Here is a 23651-nt window from a genome sequence, read left to right as displayed (position 1 = left end):
TACGTAACTGAAACTGTAATGCAATACAAGGTATACTATAGTACAACTTAAAACTCAACAAATGAACAACGAACTCAACATTGAGATTACAAGTGATAAAAACAAAAATTTTGATCGATCGATCTGTATTCGTGTGATCTACGGATTCTGAGGAAGGAATATATACAAAGAAAGAGTGTTTAACAGAAAGGCAGATTCGGTGCACGCAAATCTAGACTGTTAACTCTCAGAATGCGGAGAGAACATGAGCACAAAAAAAAATTCTTGAATACTGATAAGTTGATACTGTAATTATTCATCTATACAGGTTATTTAGATTTAACCCCAACTCTGCTAGGGTAAGATTGGCATATGCAGAATGGGTGTCATCTCTGGGAGGATCAAACTCTGTAGCATTGGCTAACTCATGCTGTATTTGAGGCAAATCTGAATTGGAAGTTACAAATGATACTTGAGGATTTCTCAATACCTGTCGTGTACGTAGGGAATAACGACATTCAGGTTGATCATCTGACTGAGTATCAGAGGAAGAGAGTACAGGATCAGGAGGATTGTCAGAGTCTGTCACATTAGTCTGGGTTGGAACATCATTATCATCACATACTAACTTCATATGATCCAAATGCGATTCTTTATACTGACCAGTACTAATCTCTCTAACCTTATACTTATTACCAGTGATATGTTCAACTACCCGATAAGGACCAACAAACTTTTGATCAAGCTTTGGCATTGCAGACGTTTTGTTAAAGTTAGTCAGCATAACTCTCGAACCTACTGTGATTTTGGATGGCTTTACTCGAGTATTTGCGACTCTTGTAAATTCAGCTGTTGATTTATGAAGTGTTTCACGGATTCTTCTAAAAACACTTTGAGCTAAGCTGGTACGAGTTGCTATGAAATCATCAGGGTTGTAATTTGGTTTCGGATTAGAATATAACAACTCATAAGAACATAAGAACATAAGAATGTAGGAACACTGCAGAAGGCCTACTGGCCCATACGAGGCAGGTCCTTATCAAAACGATCTCTACCTAAAGCTACTCAAGAAACAACTCCCGCACCCCCCAACACCAATCAAACCCAGCCCCTCCCACTCATATATTTGTCCAGTCTCTTCTTAAAGCTACCCAAGGTCCTAGCCTCTATCACCCCACTGGGAAGACTGTTCCACGCATCTACAACTCTGTTAGAAAACCAGTACTTACCTATGTCCTTTCTAAATCTAAATTTATCCAACTTAAATCCATTATTCCTGGTTCTTACCTGGTTCGACACCCTCAGTACTTTATTAATGTCTCCCTTGTTTATGCCCGTCATCCACTTATACACTTCAATGATATCTCCCCTCATTCTACGCCTCTCCAGAGAGTGGAGATTTAAGGCTTTAAGTCTATCTTCATACGGGAGGTTCCTTACACAGTAAATCATTTTAGTCATTCTTCTCTGTATGTTCTCTAATGAGTCTATGTCCATCCTGTAGTAAGGGGACCAAAACTGAGCAGCATAATCTAAATGAGGCCTCACTAGTGATGTATAGAGCTGTAAAATAACTTTTGGACTTCTGTTACTTATACTTCTTGAGATAAATCCAAGTAATCTGTTGGCCTTGTTGCGCACACTGAGGCACTGCTGTCTTGGCTTTAGATTTCTGCTTACCATGACTCCCAAGTCTTTTTCACATTCTGTATGACCAAGCTCTACTTCACCTAGATTATAGCTTCGAGGGTTATTTTCATTACCAAGGGCAAGTACCTTACACTTATCCACATTAAACTTCATCTGCCATTTCTCAGACCAAGACATTAATTTGTTCAAATCGTCCTGGAGTTCATTGATATCCTCCTCAGAGTGAATTATACGGCCTATCTTTGTATCATCAGCAAACTTACTCATGTCACTAGTAATCCCTTCATCAAGGTCATTAATGTAAATTATGAACAAGAGAGGGCCTAAAACTGATCCTTGTGGAACGCCACTAGTGACTAATCCCCATTCAGATTTCACTCCATTAATGGTAACTCTCTGCTTTCTATTGGTAAGCCATGCCTCAATCCATGCTAGAACTTTACCTCCTATACCATGAGCTGCCACTTTTCTTAAGAGTCTCTTGTGAGGTACTCTGTCGAAGGCTTTACTAAAATCCAAATAAACAATATCATATTCCTTATCACTGTCAACTGCCTCAAATGTACTATTGAAGAACGTCAGTAAGTTTGTCAGGCAGGAACGACCTCTCGTGAATCCATGCTGAGATTCATTTATCAAGTTATGCTCTTCAAGGTGACTTCTGATAATGTCAGCTATAATTGATTCTAATAACTTGCCCACTATAGATGTCAGGCTTATTGGACGGTAATTTGAAGGAGTGGACTTATCCCCTGATTTGAATATAGGAACCACATTGGCCATCTTCCACATCTCTGGCACAACACTGGTAAGGATGGACGCATTGAATACACTCGTTAATGGCTGACTAAGCTCCATCTTGCATTCCTTAAGTACCCTTGAGAACAACTCATCGGGTCCCGGGGACTTATTTTGTTTCAGTTTGTCTATCTGTTTAATAACCATGTCCCTCGTGACAGTAATATTAGTTAACTTAAATTCATCAGGAACTAAATAATTGTTAATTACTGGAATCTCATTTACATCTTCCTGTGTAAAAACTGACAAAAAATAGTCATTAAATAAGGAACACATTTCCAGTTCATTATCCGTCAGCTGTCCATTCCCAGATTTCAGAGGTCCTACTTTTTCCTTCACCTTCGTCCTATACACTTGAAAGAACCCCTTTGGATTAGTCTTTGATTCATTAGCGACTCTAATTTCATAGTCACGTTTAGCCTTTCTAATCGCCTTTTTTACTTCTCTTTTAAGCTGAACATATTGGTCAGTAAGGTTAACCTCTCCTCTTCTGATGCGCCTATAAATTCCCCTTTTCTCCCCTAATAAATGCTTTAACCTCCTGTTAACCCATTTGGGATCGTTATTATTAGACCTAATTTCTCTCTGGGGAATGTATATAGTCTGGGCACTGTGTACATTATTAAGAAAACAATCATAAAAGCAGATCCCTTCATATTCATAAGTATGATTATCGTCAATAAAATCATTAGCTAGATAACCCCAATCAAGATTAGACAGATGTTCCCTAAGTCCATTATAATCGGCAGAACGAAAATCTACACCATACAATGCATAATGTGGAGTGTCACCTATAGAAACATTGTAAGCAGAATTTATAGCACACTGCACATCAGGTATAACTTCATCCCAAGTTTCACTATTGGGATTGATAGTGGCTCTCAAGACATCAAGTACTTTCTTATTGGTTCGTTCCGCTAACCCATTGCTGGCAGGATGATGAGGAAGAATGGTGGATTTAGAGATCTTGTACAAGGTACACAAATTTTCAAGAATTTCATTACAGAATTCACCTCCATTGTCTGTTACTAGGGACTTAGGAGTGGTATGCCTGCAGATAATGCGCTCTTTAAACGCTTTAGCTACTGTCTCGGCAGTCTTATCTGCAATAGGAACTAACTCGCAATATCTGGTGAAATGGTCTACCATAACACACAGATGTTTGTTACCTTGGAGGGAACATTGGAAATTAGTTAACAAATCTAGCGCAACTCTTTCCCAAGGTTCGCTAGTAGTTGGATACACTTGGATTGGATTAGGACCATTAGCATTGCCTTTATGTTGCATGCAGACACTACATTTCCTAACATACTCAGAAATATCAGTTGCCATTCGAGGCCAAAAGTATTTCAATCTGGCTTGTTTTACTGAACGATCCATACCAGGGTGTGCAACACCTGGTACATCGTGAACTAGCTGTAAGGCTACATTCACTAGTGACTGTGGAATTACTAACTGGTATACTCTTCTGCTTGGAGTACCCAACTCGGCTGTTCGATACAGTAATTCTTGGTTCATGACAAAGTCACTGATGGGTGCTGGTGGCTTCACAGTCAGAATAAGATCTTCCTGGAGCAGGAATCGAATCACACCAGACCACATGGGATCTGTTCGTTGAGCATTCTTTACATCCTCAGCACTAAATGGAGGGTCTGCAGTTACTATACTAACATGTCGCGATAAGGCATCTGCGACTACATTTGACTTGCCAGGTAAATGCTCAAAGGTGGGATTGAACTCTTGGATAGTCAAGGTCCATCTGGCTAACCTTCCAGTAGGTTGTTTGTTCTGGAATAAGGGTATCAGTGGAGCATGATCTGTCAAGACATGAACAGAGTACTGATAAATAATGTCTCGGAAGTGCTTTAAAGACCATACTATTGCTAAAGCTTCTTGCTCAGTTACTGTATAATTACGTTCAGCCTTCGTAAGGACTCGGCTAGCAAATGCAACTGCGTTGTACTTGCCATCGGTCTTCTGAGCTAGTACGGCACCTATGCCAATTGAACTAGCATCAGTTGTCAGATAGAATGGCTTAGAAAAATCTGGAAATTTCAAAATTGGAGCAGATGTTAGCTTTTCTTTTAGAGTTTGGAATGCTCTTTCTTGACGGAAGGTCCAAACAAAAGGAGCATCTTTCTTAAGCAACTCAGTTAGAGGAGCAGCTATGGAAGAAAAATTGGCAATGAAAGATCTATAAAAACCTGCTAAGCCCACAAAGGATCTTACGGCATCAGCAGTTTTGGGAGTTGGAAAATTTAGTACTGCAGTTACTTTACTTTGGTCAGTCGTAACCCCTCTAGGAGTGACTACGTGACCAAGAAACTTAATTTCTGATCTGAAAAATTGACATTTTGACAGTTTGATCTTTAAATTGGCTTCTTCAAGCTTACCAAGTACTACATCAAGTCTTTTCAAGTGTGTATCCACGTCTTTAGACATGACGATTACGTCATCTAAGTACACCATAAGTGCATTACCTATGAGACCTCTAAAGATATTAGTCATGAGCCTTGAGAACGTGATAGGGGAAGATCGTAATCCAAATGCCATACGGAGGAAGTGATAATGACCTGTAGGAGTGGAGAATGCAGTTAGCTCTTGGCTGTCCTCGTGAAGAGGGACTTGCCAAAACCCTTGTAACAAATCTAGGGTTGAAAAGACTTTGTTATCTCCAATATTACGTAAAAGATCACCCAGTACAGGGAGTGGAAAGCGATCTGGAATGGTTTTTGCGTTTAACTTCCTAAAGTCAATTACTGGACGCCAAGTACCATCCTTCTTAGGTACTAGTATCAAGGGTGCATTCCAAGGTGAATTGCTAGGTGCAATAACTCCATCATCAAGCATTTGATTGATCAATTCTTCTGCGACAGCAACTTGTGAATGAGGCATTCTGTACGCAGGTATGTAGATAGGTCTAGTACCAGGTTCAAGTGGAATACGATGGGACAATAAGTTCGTTATACCCATCTTCTCACCTGGTAAAGCAATGGCTTTACGACGTTTGTTCAACAGAGTCAACAAACGCTTGACTTCATCTGGGAAGTCAGTGGGAGCTAAGTCTTTCTCTTCAACTGGTGGAACAGATTGATCCAGTGCAGTGGATGAGGTCTCCCCGGCAGAAATAGCACCGACCCACTGGTCAGGTGACAACTCATCCTCTACCTGAACAGGGTAAGGATAGTGAACAAGGTCAACAAGATTGGTATTTGCTCTAAGGCGAACACTGTGACCAGAAGTGTTGGCCAGGTAGAAATGGATCTTACTATCTCTTACAACATGTAAGGATGGTTCAACAAATAGACCTTTTACTTTGCAGGAATCACTGTCAACTAGGACGTTATCACCATCTGGAACACTAGGAACAACTACAGACACTCTAGTGAGAGCACTAGCCGCAACAGAAACGTCTTTCTGCAGACGGCATGTGACATCAACAAGAGATGGCATTACTAGTTGCAAGTAATTGTTTTCCGACAAGGCGTCCCCTGTGGAGAAACTACCACTCGAACTAGCAGGCATTGCAGGGATAGGTTGAGCACTCAAGGCAATCTGAGCGTCCTCGGACACTTGAGGCATCGGACTATCCTGCAAATCTGAAGGTATAGGTGGAACACTGATGGGAGTGACAGAATTACCAGTGCCTGACCGCTTGGGTACGCTACTGGAGAATGCATTAGCTTGTAAGGACTTAATCCGTACATCATACTCTGCAGCAGTATAACAGATTTCTGATCCAAGCTGGTAACCCCAGAATGGAACGATCAAGTCGTCAATTTGTGCATGCCATCGATAAGGGTCGAGCACAATGCGTAAGTCTCGCATGGAAGCAAATCCCAGTAGAAGGTCACCAGGGAAAGTAATCTGGTCGACAACAAGGAAGGAAACAGTGAAGTCTCTACCTTGGATAGAAAAGGTTAGGGCAGTCGTACCTCGGACACGCAGGTGAGAACCAGATACTCCACTAAGGGAGGACACAGGAGTCGGTTCTACGAGAAGGACATGTCGTAACTTCTTATCCTTAAACAAACTAGACCTAATAATATTGATTTGCGCACCAGAGTCCATGAACAATTGAACGGGCGCATTATAAACAGATGCTTGCACTATAGGGCCTATGGTTGCATTGGAAGTTATGTGCAAACAAAAAGGTGGATTTTCATCAGAAAAGACTTGTTCTACTCCATCCCCAAAATCATCTATGTCAGAGACATGTGAAGCAACAACCTCAGCAGGGTTGTCATTCTCGAGACTGCTTAAGGCTTCAAAGGAATTGTGAACGGGGATGGTGTACTCATTATCACCTACTGTCACCATGGGACGGTTTGACTGGGGCGCTCGAATTCCCCCGAATTGGAAGAACGAGCCTGGCTCTGGTTATTTTGAAAACCACGAGATCTGTTTCCTCGACGGGTTCTGCGGTTGGAACGACCACGGAAAGATCTAGAGTACTGAAGGTTATAGAGAGCATTACACTCAGATGTGTCATGTCCATGTATTCTATGATAAGTACAGTAGGGAAGATCTGAGTACTCATCATCAGTACGACGTCTCTTAGGGTAACTATCAGGACAATTAATTGCAATATGTCCACGGAAACCACAGTTGTAACAATTCCGCCGACTATGGTTACTGAATGTACTATGAATACTACGAGGTGTATAACGACTCTGTACACTGGTTCTTGGTGATCTCTGAGATGGTTGACGACTACGATTTGTCTCTGTGGCGCAAACAAGAGGTGGTGCAGACTGAGGCATATTTGTGACATTACTTTTAATACAAGGGAAAGTACCCTGGGGGCACAAGGAACGTACATGATTTAAGGCTGTAAGAGGTTCCATCGTTACAGTTGGAGGATGAGCCTCATAAGCACACACAGAAGCAGGCGGCATTAGTTCTTTAATTGCTCCAAAAGCTGCTATTTTAGCAATTGATTCTGTAAATGGTTTAGCCTCTTCAGGGAGAAAAGTTGATGATTGGACAGCATTGATAAATGATGATAAAAGTTTGTCTAATCTAACAGCAAATGCACTCAACGATTCATTACTCATGGGTGTAGCATTCACTAGTTCCCTAAGAACGACATATGGATCAGCTGTTTTTACTGGGACAAGGAAAGAACGAATCAGTTCCTCATATTGTGACCACCTAGTAAGATTCCTGAAGTCTCGCATATCAAGGAGGTCAACAACGTGAACAGCAGCAGGAGATCGATAAAGAGCTTCTTTAGCAATTCTGATAAGGCTTTCCTCTGAAGGAGGACCTTCACCTAGGGCACTAGCACGAGAACGAATGGCTGCAAACCATGCTTCAAGACTATGTACATGGCCATTGAATAAAGGTAACGCATCAATGGAATCACGAGTATAACTATAATATCTCGGTGTCTGAGTCGGTCTGTCAGTCGGTAAGGAACTGTGAGGACTGATGACAGGACCAGCAGTAGTAGCCTGAGAGGTCTGAGTGTCGACATTCACTAAAGTATCACTTGACGGTATGTGAGACATAATGGCAAAGTAACACGAGAACAAATAAGGCAAAAATAATGAACAATAAAAATGATATAAAATTCTAGAATTGAAATGAAAAGATATACAACTAATTCTGCAGAATAATGTCTAAATACACTGCAAGAGGAAGGAAAACTCAATTTAAAGGACTATAGACCAAGAGAAAAAAAATTTACATTGAAATATACAAGTAAAAATATTACTGGAGACTGAATTAAATTCAAAATGAGCTGTCTTTACTCTTGCTAATAAAGAAATTAATTAATTAAAATTTTAAATCAATGTGAAAGTATAAAATAAAATTATTAAATTGTTAACTGGGAATTTTAAATATTTTCTAAGAATGCATAGACAAAATTAAAATATAATTCACAAAATATCAATAAAAGAAAATAATTCACTGCAGAACAAGTTCAAAATAATTCACTTCAGAACAAGTGCAACAAAATAAAGTATAGAAATAATCACTGCAGTAATAAAGTGTCACTGGGAAAACTCAGGTAAAATAATGAATTAAAATTATGAAGAAAAAAAAATAAACTGATTGAACACTTTAACTCTTAATTGTAAATTAGACAAAACAATTTACTCAAACAGAGTAAGAAAAACACTTTACGTTAAAAGTAATTGAAATTACATCAAGAGTGAATTTGTTCAAGAATTATAAAATATGAATAAAAACACAGGAACAAAACAGGTAATATAACACTTACAGTTTCGGGGCACACTTCATTATAATATATTCTTACAACAAAATCCTGCTGTGACTGATACAACAAAATCTTGCTGTGACTGATACGACAAAATCTTGCTGTGACTGATACGACAAAAATTTGCTGGTTAAAATAATGGTACACAGTCTGCGAAAAAATTAGAGGAATGAGACACTGTTGGCATACGAAAAAAAAAAGACACACATAGAAATAAATGGATAATTTAGTATACTGGGGTGAATATCACTGCATGAAATACAATGCCTACTGGAGAATACAATGCTGAAAGAATACAATAAAAAAAAATGAATCCCTTCACACAGGGTGACTGACTGGTACACTACACAATAATACTTACTAGAGACAGGAGTAGCATAAAGGAAAACACAGAATAAAAATATAAGATAAGTGAAAACACTGAAAAATATTCTAAAAATAATGAGTCAAAGAAAATACGGCGTTTACACTGAAAACACAAGGTTTAGAGTACACAAACAATTTACTATAAATGTCTCACACACGCAAATGTCTTTAAATGCAAGAAAAATGTCTCAAGAAAATTATCACTGAAGTCGGGAGTAGTAGACGGGCGGTGAGTACTGGTGATGGGGCGGGGGGTAGGGTGTCCAGCGCGGTGAGGGCTGACGTCACCTACACTCACTGTTGTCGTGAAGAAATGTGCTTTCTAGGAGAACTCGCATAACTGGCTTTATCGTTGGCACCAGCTACAATCTCTTGACCAATTATGTGAGCCAAAACAGTACTAGGACCCGGTACAAGGGTGCAAACAACCACAGGTAGATGGGTGGATGGGTGGTGGCGGTTGATGGTGGGTGTGACTCTCGCTGGGGTACTGCCGCGCACCCCGGGTGGTGGGAGAGAGTGGTGGGGGGGACGACTCTCTGGCGGACGCGCTCACTCCACTACCCACGAAGGTGGCTTAACCCACTCTATGCCACAGGAATGGTGAAAACCACTCTTAGCATCCAACAGGGAGCACAAAGCGATATAGACAATACATCAGAGGAACTTGGCTTACTTCTTACTGCGTGGCTTACTTCTCTTTCTCAGCTGGGTTAGAAGCTGGGTTGGCTGACTGGCTTACCCCACGAGAATGGCTGACTGGAAGACGTGTAACGATGCACAAAGCACGGAGGAGCAGTTGGATGACAGGAGACAGGCTGGATGATAGGCTGACTGGCGTTCACTTCCACAGTCTGGCTTACTGACTGGCTTAATTGCAAAATCCGGGTCAACCCCTCGGAGATTGAAGCAATTAGCACACGAACTAAGCCAGGAAGCTTGAAACGGCTGCAACAGGCTTGCAGGATGAAGTTGTGAGGGTATAAGCGGCTGGCTGGAGGGTGTGAGGGGAGGGCGGGTCTGGCTGGAGATTCACCTTTGACCCTGCCGGCTACTCACAACAGTCTTCAAACGCCTTGAATTACCCTTAAAAACGTAAATCCACGCTCCACACCGCTGTACACCATTTATCATGTGGGAGTTCGATACGTGGATTAGGGAAGAAATACTCACGTAGGCTGTTATTACGTATAATTACTGTTATGTGGACAGAGCCCGCAGCCGTTACCTATCTCCTTGGTTACACTCGTAATACTGACTAGCCGGCTGGCCAGTACCCCGTAGTGGGTCTTTTGAAATAGTGTCAGCTCAGCACTGAAAGACCGTGACTCAAGACGGTTGGTCGTTGAGTCAACGGACGGTTACTGGTAACTGGTTACTACTACTGAGACTGGTAACTGGTTACTACTACTGAGAGAGGCAGCCACAACCACTCCCTCTTTGTTGTTGTAAACACTGCTATCTCGTGACGGCCTTTTGAAGTCGTCTATTATTATAATTATTATGTAGTACATTATTATTATACAGTGGAACCTCAAAAATCGAACTGCTCCCAACACGACCAATTATGTAAGTGTATTTTTGTAAGTGCTTTTATAAGTGTATTTTTGAAGGTCTGAAATGGACTAATCTAATTTACATTATTCCTGATGGGAATAAATTCATTCGGTAAAGGCACTCGAACAGCCTTCTGGACCGAAGAAAGTTTGATATTTGAGGTTCCACTGTATATGTATTGTTATTATATATATTATATTATTATTATTGTATTAATATTATTATACTATTATTATTATACGTATATTATTATTATTATTTTTATTACGTTAAGGAGCATCTTTCCATCATACATTGCCCAAGTTTCAATAAGATAGTCCAACAAACAAATAAGATACAATTTCTTATATCAAGAGCAAGAGCCCCTCACGAGCATCAAGGAACTTCTCTTGAGGTCTGCTCGCTTATTGAAATTTTGCTCGCATATGGAAGCAAAAAATTGACCCATCGACTGCTCATATTTGGAAAAACTTGCACGTGGACACACTCGCAAGTAGAGGTTCCACTGTACTTGTAACATCTGCCACATTGCTCTCCTATCCCTGGCTGCCTTCAAGAGAGAGCTGGACAGATACCTAAAGTCAGTGCCGGATCAGCCGGGCTGTGGCTCGTACGTCGGACTGCGTGCGGCCAGCAGTAACAGCCTAGTTGATCAGGCCCTGATCCATCGGGAGGCCTGGTCATGGACCGGGCCGCGGGGGCGTTGATCCCCGGAATAACCTCCAGGTAACCTCCAGGTATCCACTCTATCATATGCCTTTTCTAAATCCATAAATGCAATAAAAACTTCCCTACCGTTATCTAGATACTGTTGACATATATGCTTCAATGTAAACACTTGATCTACACATCCTCTACCCACTCTAAAGGCTCCTTGCTCATTCACAATCCTACATTCTGTTTTACCTCTAATTCTTTTAATAATAACCCTACCGTACACTTTTCCTGTTTGTTTGTTTTTTTTTTTTTTTAACAAACCGGCCGTATCCCACCAAGGCAGGGTAGCCCAAAAAGAAAAATGAAAGTTTCTCTTTTTAAATTTAGTAATTTATATGGGAGAAGGGGTTACTAGCCCCTTGCTCCTGGCATTTTAATCACCTCTTACAACACGCATGGCTTACAGAGGAAGAATTCTGTTCCACTTCCCCATGGAGATAAGAGAAAATAAGCAAGAACAAGAACTAGAAATAAAATAGAAGAAAACCCAGACGGGTGTGTATATACATGCTTGTACATGTGTGTAGTGTGACCTAAGTGTAAGTAGAAGTAGCAAGACGTACCTGAAATCTTGCATGTTTATGAGACAGAAAAAAGGACACCAGCAATCCTACCATCATGTAAAACAATTACAGGCTTTCGTTTCACACTCGCTTGGCAGGACGGTAGTACCCCCCTGGGTGGACTTTTCCTGGTATACTCGGTAAACTTCTTTCTTTCTGTCAACAAACCGGCCGTATCCCACCAAGGCAGGGTGGCCCAAAAAGAAAAACAAAAGTTTCTCTTTTTAAATTTAGTAATTTATACAGGAGAATGGGTTACTAGCCCATTGCTCCCGGCATTTTAGTCGCCTCTTGCAACACTCATGGCTTATGGAGGAAGAATTCTGTTCCACTTCCCCATGGAGATAAGAGGAAATAAACAAGAAGAAGAACTAGAAAGAAAATAGCAGAAAACCCAGAGGGGTGTGTGTTTATATATATATATATATATATATATGCTTGTGGATGAGTTTGAGAATGTGTGTAAAGGTAGAAAGTTGAAAGTGAACATAGAAAAGAGTAAGGTGATGAGGGTATCAAATGATTTAGATAAAGAAAAATTGGATATCAAATTGGGGAGGAGTAGTATGGAAGAAGTGAATGTTTTTCAGATACATGTACTTGGGAGTTGACGTGTCGGCGGATGGATTTATGAAGGATGAGGTTAATCATAGAATTGATGAGGGAAAAAAGGTGAGTGGTGCATTGAGGTATATGTGGAGTCAAAAAACGTTATCTATGGAGGCAAAGAAGGGAATGTATGAAAGTATAGTAGTACCAACACTCTTATATGGATGTGAAGCTTGGGTGGTAAATGCAGCAACGAGGAGACGGTTGGAGGCACTGGAGATGTCCTCTCTAAGGGCAATGTGTGGTGTAAATATTATGCAGAAAATTCAGTGTGTGGAAATTAGGAGAAGGTGTGGAGTTAATAAAAGCATTAGTCAGAGGGCAGAAGAGGGGTTGTTGAGGTGCTTTGGTCATTTAGAGAGAATGGATCAAAGTAGAATGACATGGAAAGCATATAAATCTATATGGGAAGGAAAGAGGGGTAGGGGTCGTCCTCGAAAGGGTTGGAAAGAGGGAGTAAAGGAGGTTTTGTGGGCGAGGGGCTTGGACTTCCAGCAAGCGTGCATGAGCGTGTTAGATAGGAGTGAATGGAGACGAATGATACTTGGGACCTGACGATCTGTTGGAGTGTGAGCAGGGTAATATTTAGTGAAGGGATTCAGGGAAACCAGTTATTTTCATATAGTCAGACTTGAGTCCTGGAAATGGGAAGTACAATGCCTGCACTTTAAAGGAGGGGTTTGGGATATTGGCAGTTTGGAGGGATATGTTGTGTATCTTTATACGTATATGCTTCTAAACTGTTGTATTCTGAGCACCTCTGCAAAAGCAATGATAATGTGTGAGTGTGGTGAAAGTGTTGAATGATGATGAAAGTATTTTCTTTTTGGGGATTTTCTTTCTTTTTTGGGTCACCCTGCCTCGGTGGGAGACGACCGACTTGTTGAAAAAAAAAAAAAACATGTATGTGTAGTGTGACCTAAGTATAAGTAGAAGTAGCAAGACGTACCTGAAATCTTGTATGTTTATGAGACAGAAAAAAAGGACACCAGCAATCCTACCATCATGTAAAACAATTACAGGCTTTCGTTTTACACTCGCTTGGCAGGACGGTAGTACCTCCCTGGGCGGTTGCTGTCTACCAACCTACTACCTAGAACTCAGTAAACTTATTCCTCTATAATTTTTACAGTCTCTTTTGTCCCTCTTCCCTTTATATAAAGGGACTATACACGCTCTCTTCCAATCCCTAGGTACCTTCCCCTCTTTCATACATTTATTAAACAAAAATACCAACCACTCCAACACTATATCCCCCCCTGCTTTTAACATTTCTGTCATGATCCCGTCAGTTCCAGTTGCTTTACCTCCTTTCATTCTACGTAATGCCTCGCGCACCTCCCCCACACTCACATCCTGCTCTTCTTCATTCCTAAAAGATGGTATACCTCCCTGGCCAGTGCATGAAATTACTGCCTCCCTTTCTTCGTCGACATTTAAAAGTTCCTCAAAATATTCTCGCCATCTACCCAATACCTCCATCTCCCCATGTACTAACTCCCCTACTTTGTTTTTAACTGACATATCCATTTGTTCCATAGGCTTTCTTAACTTGTTTAACTTGCTTCAAAAATTTTTCTTATTTTCATTAAAATTTCTTGACAGTGCCTCTCCCACTCTATCATCTGCTCTCCTTTTGCACACTCTCACCTCTCCCTTCCCCTTTCTTTTACTCTCCATGTACTCTACTTTTCGTATAACACTTCTGCTTTGTAAAGACCTCTCATAAGCTACCTTTTTCTCTTTTATCACACCCTTCATCATTCCACCAATCACTTCTCTTTCCTCCTGCCCCCACCCTCTTATAACCACAAACGTCTGCCCCACATTCTAATACTGCATTTTTAATACTATTCCAATCCTCTTCAACCCCCCCACTACTCATACTTGCACCAGCCCACCTTTCTGCCTTTTTTTTTTTTTTTTTTTTTTTGGGGGGACAAGTCGGCCTCCTCCCTTAGTTTATACACTTTCACCTTCCTCTTACTGTTGTTGTCATTTTCCTCTTGTCCCATCTACCTCTTACTCTAACTGTAGCTACAACTAAATAATGATCCAATATATCAGTTGCCCCTCTATAAACCTTTATATATTATAATTGTCTCAAAACTTTAATGGGAAAAGTGACTGTCTTGGTGGGGCATGCAGAGTTTGGCAGATGATGGGTGTCTGGCTGCTGCTTCTCGAGGAATTATCACTATGAAACAGCTTGCAATGTTCCTACAATCACTGGGGGTGTATGTAAAGAGACTAATAATATAGGAGAAACTTTTAGAATGTTTTTTTTTTTCAAGGGTTTTTATGGTTTTTAATGTTTCATTTTATTTTTGTTGAAGGGCTTGTTGTGTAATGGTGGTATGTTATGACTTGAATGTGAGCTGGTTGGCCTTTAATATAATGTCTTTATTTCTACAAGTACATGTACAGGGTATACAGGCCTTGCTGACATCAGTGACATACTACTACATAGAAAGCCACTTGTTATGCTGTGCATTTCAGGCAAGTTAGGTCAGTTTTGTCCCAGGATGAGACCCACACCAATTAATTAACACCCAGGTACCCATTTTATACTGATGGGTCAACAGGGACAGCAGGTGTCTTATGGAAACGCATCCCTAATGTTTTCCAGCCGTACTGGAGATTCAAACTCTGGACCTCAGTGTGAGAGCTGAGTGCACTAGCGATCGAGCCACAGGATACCCACGTCCAAGTGCTCTGTAAAATCTACGTACACCTCTTTCCTACCCTTTGCAACTATCACAGTGATTGAAATAAAATATTTATAAATGTCCAACTGCCAACTTTTCTTCCAATATATGATTATACCTCTCACAACATTTTCTTTAATAATTCTTTCACCTCTCGCCTGTTGACTTGCTTCTTGTATTCTACTTTGCACTTGCTCTTAAACTAGGTACTGGAAAATAATAATCCTTCATATTTCAGCAGTATATGTAAAAGTCTATCCTTCAAGCTTTCTTTATCTTATAATTTATAATATACTGTAGTTCAGCAGATGCTTCTACTATTCTCTGTGTTTTTCACAGGTTATACTCTATTCTTTGTCTCAGTGATATTTTTATCATTCCTTTTTCTCTCTCCTTTTTCTTTTTCTCTATTTTTTTCTCTTGCTCACTCTTTCTCTCACTTTCTCTCTTGTTCTCCTTTTCTCTAATTCTCTTTCTCTTTTTCTCTCATTCTTTCTCTTTCTCTCTTTCACATATGGCTTAACAAGGTAAGGTTAACTTTAAGGGTTCCTAACTTTATGTACAAGCTAAGAGCTGTTACCTACATCAGCTCATTTGAAAGCCTTTTTATTGTTATGAGACATATAAGTAGGGAACAGGATGAAGTTGGAACCATCTATGAGCCAGCAATTTCATTTGTTCAACTGACTTTATTTCATTGATATCATTATGCAGTATGAACATGTTCCAGACTTAAGTCATCCTGGGAATAAATTATCTCAGATGAAGTGATGTTCTGGAGAAAGGTACAGTCAGAGTGAAGTTGTTGCTTGCTACCCATCTTGTGTAGAAGCTCTCTGTCTTTTTCTCTCTCTGTCTGATTCATTCATTTTTTGGCATTAGTTTAGCAAAATTCATTCTTGCCTACAACTCTTTATTTTAAAGATGAGGTTAACCATAGAATTGATGAAGGGAAAAAGGCGAGTGGCACATTAAGGTATCTATGGAGACAAAAAACATTGTCTATGGAGGCAAAGAAGGTAATGTACAAAAGTGTAGTGGTACCAACACTCTTATATGGGTGTAAAGCTTGGGTTGTAAATGCTGCAGCAAAGAGGTGGCTGGAGGCAGTGGGGATGTCCTGTCTAAGGGCAGTGTGTGGTGTAGATGTTATGCAGAGACTTCATAGTGTGGAAATTAGGAGGAGGTGTGGAGTTACTAAAAGTATTAGTCAGAGGGCTGAAGAGGGGTTGTTGAGGTAGTTTGGTCATTTAGAGAGAATGGAACAAAGACTGACTTGCAGAGCGTAAAATCTGTTGGGGAAGGAAGGTGGGGTAGGGGTCGTCCTAGAAAAGGTTGGAGGGAGGGAGTACAGGAGGTTTTGTGGGTGAGGGGCTTAGATTTCCAGCAAGTGTGCGTGAGCACATTAGATATGAATGAACGGAGACAAATGATTTTTGGGACCTGATGAGCTGTTGGAGTGTGAGCAGGGTAATATTTTGTGAATGGATTCAGGGAAACCAGTTAGCCAGACTTGAGCCCTGGAGGTGGGTATTACAATGCCTGCACTTTAACCCTTTGACTGTTGTAAGCCCCTTTCTGAAACTGTCATTCTATGTCACAAAAGTTTTGGAAAAAGAAAATATTTTCCTTGTGAAATGATAGAGAATCTTTTCCCAATGGTAATGACACCAAAAGTACGAAATTTGGTCGAAAACTCGTGGAATTACGCTCCTATGAAGTTAGTGGTCTCGGCGACATATACGCAATGGCAATTTTGCCGACTTTGAGCCTTGTTTTTGGCGAATTCCATTGTTCCAGTTGACCAAACTCATAGCTATTTCTTTATAACTCTATTTTATCTATCAGTTGAGTGCAAGAAACCGCCCATTTACAGATCTGAACTACCCAATACAGTAGACCCCCAGTATTCGATGGCATCGGTATTCGATAAATCCGGTATTCGATGCATTTTAATGCAAAAATTTTGCCTCGGTATCCGATTGAAAACCCAGTATTTGATACGATTCGTACGAGACGTGTTCACGTGTGGCCTGAACTGCACCGTGTGTGCCAGTGTTTACAAGCCAGCTAGTGTGCGCGCATCTAAGGATACATTCGGTACATTCCATATTATCACTGTTTTTGGTGCTTGTTTCTGCAAAATAAGTCACCATGGGCCCCAAGAAAGCTTCTAGTGCCAACCCTGTGGTAAAAAGGGGGAGAATTAGTATGGAAATTAAGAAAGATTTTGAAGGGTTTGGGGCTAACCCTGAGAAGCCTATGCCAGTTGTGGAATCCATTGTGCCTACTTCAAAAATTAAGGAAATGTGTGCACAGTGGGTTGAACTGCAAACCTTTATGGATGAAAATCACCCTAACGCAGCTATTGCAAGCCGTGCTGGTGACTATTACAATGACAATGTTGTGGCCCATTTTAGACATCGTAAAGGAACGGTAGGTACAGAGCTCTATGGACAGATTTGTTGTGCGACAGAGGTCCAGTGACTCTCAAGCTGGTCCTAGTGGCATTAAAAGAAGAAGGGAAGTAACCCCGGAAAAGGACTTGCTGCCTCAAGTCCTAATGGAAGGGGATTCCCCTTCTAAACACTAACACCATCCACACACTCCCCTCCTCCCATCCCATCAATCATCACCAGATCTTCACTAAAGGTAAGTGTCAATTATTCTATTGTTATTGTTGTTATTGTAATTATTCTATTGCATTAAACTTAATATTTCATGTGGTAAAATATTTTTTTTCATACTTTTGGGTGTCTTGCACTGATTAATTTGATTTCCATTATTTCTTATGGGGAATATTGATTCGCTTTTCGATATTTTCGGTATTTGATGAGCTCTCAGGAATGGATTAATATCAAATACCGGGGGTCCACTGTAAAGTGGTCAGAAATTGGCAATTTGGCCAATTTCATGCAAATTAAAAAAGATGCCAATTTCAAAATAGGGTCCAGAATAAACAATGTAGACATTCTTGGCACTAAAATAGCATATCCTCTGTTCATTAGTCACGTCTCTAGGCCCCTCTTATATTACTTTTGCTTTCTATTTTGATTTTTTATTCATACAAAAAATTAAAAAATTTACTGTTATGCAGACTAATGCGTTATTGTAAAAATGGTATAAATAATATCAGTGCACTAGTGAAAGAATATTAGACTCCCCAGTGACGTGTATTGGACATGTGGTGTAATTTGCTTACTCCTGAACATTGGTAAAAATCGAACATATCTGCTAATTTGAGCTCAATTTCAAGGTCGTTTTCATGAAAGTAATGAAAATCATCTCTGTTTCTGTAATATGTTTTCCATTTTATCACAAGAGACCATGAAAACGAGAATACAACGATAAATACTATGCGAAAATACACCTCAAAGTCGGCGTTTTATTCCAAAAAAACAGTCAGTTTTTTTTTTCTCATTACACACTGCATGCTGCAGGATTTTTTTTTATGTGGTGCACATTGACCACACAGGCCCATTCTCTCACATGTGGGCCTACCAGCTTTCTCCTGCTTGATTTGAAGCCGCTAGAATTTACGTGTAAAAATACGTTGGAAACAGTGGCATGTAAGACGTATATATATGACGTAAAGAGTCAAAGGGTTAAAGGAGATGTTTGGGATATTGGCAGTTTGGAGGGACATCTAAACTGATGTATCTGAGCACCTATGCAAAGACAGTGATTATGTATGAGTGATGGTGAAGGTGTTGAATGATGAAAGTTTTCTTTTTTTTTTTTTTTTTTTTTTTTTTTTTTTTTTTTTTTTTTTTTTTTTTTTTTTTTTTTTTTTTTTTTTTTTTTGTGGTCACCCTGTCTCGGTGGGAAACAGTAGACATGTTAAAATAAAAAAAACTTTTTTTTTTCCTCTAATGTAACATCCCAAAGTCTTCATTTACTTCTTTATTTTATCTAATGTGTTGAAGAGTAGTAATAACCAGACATTTGGTTTTGGCTACTTTCATTGCTGTAAGGAATGCATTCTAGCTTGCATTCCTTATGGGAATTAATAAATTAATTTCTTATTTCCTTTTCTTCTGAGAAAAAAGGTGCTAGAAGGAGTGGAGCATGAGGAGAGAGCCCTTTGCTTTATCTTTGCCTCATCTCTCCATATAGGACTTTAGGATTTTTAAGAGATTGTGGTTTTTATTTTTTCAGCAGATAAGATGTATTTTCTGAAGAATACATTTGGAGAGATGTTAAGTGTACAGTTTTAGCTAATAATAATGTATGATATTTTGGTCAGAATTAAACTGTATTATTTAACTTTTCTTATATGTACATGCACTTTTTCCAATTGGTGTTTGTTTCAAATGGGAAGTTTTGGCTATTTAGAGGGCAATACAGGAATGTACATTATGATGATATAGAGTAAAGCTCTAATATTTTTTTATTGCATATGAGATAAAGCATTTACTTTGAGATGTTATTGCAGATATGAAGATGACCGTCATTCTGATTTTGTGAGAGGTCTGTCGTGGAGAGATTCAGAATGCCTTGTTACGTGTGGATGGGATAAGACAGTCTTAATTCATCAGATATAAGATTCTACTGTACTGTCAGAAGTGTGTATGTATTTGTCTAATTTTGTAATATGTTGTGAGGCTGCAACTTTGGTATTACAGTATTTACTAGAGAATACTGTATTTCATGAGGAAACTCCTTTCTGGAATGAAAGATAATGTTCTTATTTGGCCTGCACTCATGTTCTAACATCAGTTTAGATGTAAAAAAAAACTACGGTATTGATGTACAGGTGCTCCTCGACCGATGTTCTGATGAACACACTGTAAGTTGAGAATATCTTAAGTCGATTATGAATATGTATATGATACGTTAATAAATAACTGCTGTAACTGAATAAGTAAATAAACAAATAAGTACTGTAAGAAAATACCAGTATTGAAGAGTTAATAAATGAATACGAGTTTATTCTATTAACTCTTAAACTGTCCAAAAAAAATTTCGTTCACATGCGTAGTGCTCCAAAAGTAGATCTATGTTTTTTTACATATTTTCAAATATAACAAAAAAAAGTAGATCAAAGTTTTTCTTTACACGTTTTCAAATGTAAAAAAAAAGAAAAGAAGATCTACTTCTTTTACATACAGTACTTTCAAATGTTGAAAAAGCGTAGATCTACGTTTGGACAGTTTAAGGGTTAATAAATGTACAGTGCAGAAAAAAGTTTTACAGTACATTGACTTGATTACCTGAGGATGATTCAGGTACTGCATGTATAGTGATGTGTTATACGAGTAGTCACCATTAACTCTCTGAGTGTTTTGGTCGTATACGTGTTACGAGCCACCGTTTTTGACGTATATACTGTTGCAAGCCGTGCTGGTGACTATTTCAATGACAATGTTGTGGCCCATTTTAGACAAATCGTAAAGGAACGGGAGGTACAGAGCTCTATGGACAGATTTGTTGTGCGACAGAGGTCCAGTGACTCTCAAGCTGGTCCTAGTGGCATTAAAAGAAGAAGGGAAGTAACCCCGGAAAAGGACTTGCTACCTCAAGTCGTAATGGAAGGGGATTCCCCTTCTAAACAGTAAGAAGATAATGCTCTCCCCTCCTCCCATCCCATCAATCATCACCAGATCTTCAATAAAAGTAAGTGTCATTTAATTGTGCATGCCTTTTTCAGTTTGTGTGTATTAAAATTAACATTTCATGTGGTAAAAAAAATTTTTTTTCATACTTTTGGGCGTCTTGCACGGATTAATTTGATTTCCATTATTTCTTATGGGGAAAATTCATTCGCATAACGATTATTTCGCATAACGATGAGCCCTCTTGCACGGATTAAAATCGTTAACCGGGGGTCCACTGTACACTCATAAATTCTAGGGGCTTCAAATCAAGCAGGAGAAAGCTGGTAGACCCACATGCAAGAGAATGGGTCCGTGGGGTCAGTGTACACCATATAAAAAAAATCCTGCAGCACGCAGTGCATAATGAGAAAAAAACTCCGTGGTTTTTTTTTTTTTTTAATTGCCGATTTTGTGGTCTATTTTCATATAGTATTTATGGTTGTATTCTCGTTTTCTTGGTCTCATTTGATAGAATGCAAAACATATTATAGAAATAGAGGTGATTTTGATTGGTTTTACTATGAAAAGAACCTGGAAATGGAGCTCAAAGGAGAAATATTCAATTTTTGCCGATGTTCAAAAGTAAACAAATAATGTCATTTTCCAATAAATGTCCAAGTAGCCATTCTGATATGTAGTCATGAATGGGTTGACATTAGTTATACAATTATTATAATATTGCAGTAGTCTGCATAACAGTAAATCTTCTAATTTTTGTTTGAATAAAAATTCAAAATATAAAGCAAGAGTAATTTCAGAGGGGCCTGGAGACACGACTGATGAACAAAGAAAATGTTATTTTAGAGCCAGCAATGTCTGCATTGTTCATTCTGGACCCTATTTTGAAATTTACATTTTTTAATTTTCGTGAAATTGGCCAAATTGCAAATTTCTGACCATGTTATTAGGTAGTTGAAATCGGTAAATGGGCAGTTTCTTGTACTCAGTCGATAGAAAAAATGGAGCTCTAAAGAAATAGCTATGAGTTTGGTCAACTGGAACAATGGAATTAGCTGAAAATAGGGCTCAAAGTGGGCGAAATCGCCGATTCGTAAATGTCGCCAAGGTCGCTAACTTTGCGAGTGCATAATTCCGTCAGTTTTCCATCAAATTTCGTTCTTTTGGTGTTAATACAATCAGGAAAAGATTCTGTATCATTTTGCAAGATTTTTTTTTTTTTCGTAAATTTTGCAACACCAAGAGATATCTCAGGATTTGGGGTTGCGATAGTCAAGGGGTTAATATAGTCAGCTTAAATACACCGGGCCTAAAGAATGTTGCGAAGCATAGATGATGCTCTGGAGGAAGGCACCAGCACAGACTTCTTCAGATATCAAGTTTTGACTGGACTGTTTGCTTCTTCTTTTGATTATAAATTTCTTCATAGCAAGCAAGAGCATCCTTTATTTATTTTCCAAATTTTGCAAATCTCATAACTGACTTTCATTTCTTCTGTCATCTGCAAACCACTATTTGAATAAACAAGTGCCTCTGCCACCATCATAAAATGGACACGAGTCGAGCCATTGTAAAGCGAGGAGCATCTGTGCTTCCAGGAAGTATTTGTTATGATTAGATTATTTTTTATTCATACTGGCCATTTCCCATGTATGGTAATTCAAAAAGTATTTAAAAAATGTATAAATAAATTTAACTTTCTTACATGATAAATATATTATTTTCATATTTATTCCAATAAGGGTTGCTGTGCTAGTAAGTCAGAATTATTTTTCATAAAAAATATACACTTAATAAAATTGTATAATGAAATGGCCATCTTTGATATCCTGTATGTTACTTTTTAGAATTCTTGTATCTTAAATTCCTCAAAGTTATCATTGTTGTAAGAGATGCCTTGATGCTGTTAAAGGGCACCTAATATAATAAATTGGAGCTACTAATTCTATTAGTCCTCAGATCATACCTAACCAATAAACTGTTGGTCACGGAGGACTATGTCAGATGGATCAGTATCAATGCCTTGGATCTATGCATAATTCACAGTGCTCTTAAATTTGTTGTGAGTGAGAAATTTTGACCCTGGCATGAGTGAATGGGGCTGTACAGTTTGTGTAAGCAGTATAAAAAAAATTCTGCCCCATGCAGTGCATGATGGAAGAGCAAACCTCTGACCTTCAGTTTTAGTTAAAATAGCTTTTTTTTTTTTTTTTTTTTTTTTTTTTTTTTTTTTTTTTTTTTTTTTTTTTTTTTTTTTTTTTTTTTTTTTTTTTTGTGACTCCTCAAGGAAGGTTCCTTGATGTTGGTGAGGGGCTCTTGATTTAGGGAATTGGATCTGTGCTCCAGTTCCCCGAGTTAAGCCTGAATGCCTTCCACATCCCCCCCAGGCGCTGTATAATCCTCCGGGTTTAGCGCTTCCCCCTTGATTATAATAATAATAATTTTTTTTGTGTGTTGTGTTGTGTGTGTGTGTGTGTTGTGTTGTGTTGTGTTGTGTTGTGTTGTGTTGTGTTGTGTTGTGTGTGTGTTTTGTGTTTGTTTTGTGTTGTGTGTGTGTGTGGGGTGTGCTTTTCATAGCTTAAGTTTCTTAGGTCAAATAGGTAAACTGGGAAATATGATAGTGAAATGAAGATTTTTGTGGGTTTAAGATCAAAAGTTTCCTGAAATTGGCAGAAATGGTCAATTTTGGACTTCCTCTTGGAAAGAGTAGGGGCTTCTCTACTTCCAGTCTTTATGGGGTGTTTACTACATCTACTTCAATTATTGGGATGTTAGACCTCAACCTAGCATTCTTGCTTATAGTTTATTTGCTGAAAATAGGGAAAAATGCTGAGTTTTTTGTGTAACAGTGGATTCAAAATAGAGGAAAAGTTTTATTTACAAGAGGCCTGAGGATGTGATTGAGGAACAGAAGAACAATTAC

At 39.0% G+C, this 23651-nt stretch overlaps 1 protein-coding gene across 4 annotated transcripts in view; it reads left to right on the top strand.

Moving 5' to 3' along the window:
• The window catches only part of LOC128685503 (methylosome protein WDR77), a 99911-nt gene extending 79579 nt beyond the window's left edge, over positions 1-20332 (top strand). For all 4 annotated transcript variants that reach the window (XM_070083034.1, XM_070083033.1, XM_070083036.1 and 1 more), the window contains exon 8: positions 19609-20332. In XM_070083034.1, the coding sequence (XP_069939135.1) occupies positions 19609-19717 (109 nt within the window). In that variant the 3' untranslated portion in view covers positions 19718-20332. The remainder of the gene's footprint in view (positions 1-19608) is intronic.
• Positions 20333-23651: the final 3319 nt, after the last annotated feature.

The sequence above is a fragment of the Cherax quadricarinatus genome, chromosome 8 (genome assembly GCF_038502225.1).
Source record: "Cherax quadricarinatus isolate ZL_2023a chromosome 8, ASM3850222v1, whole genome shotgun sequence".
Classification (NCBI taxonomy): domain Eukaryota; kingdom Metazoa; phylum Arthropoda; class Malacostraca; order Decapoda; family Parastacidae; genus Cherax; species Cherax quadricarinatus.
The sequence above is the reverse complement of the archived record's forward strand: the minus strand, read 5'-3'. Positions and strand labels throughout refer to the sequence as shown.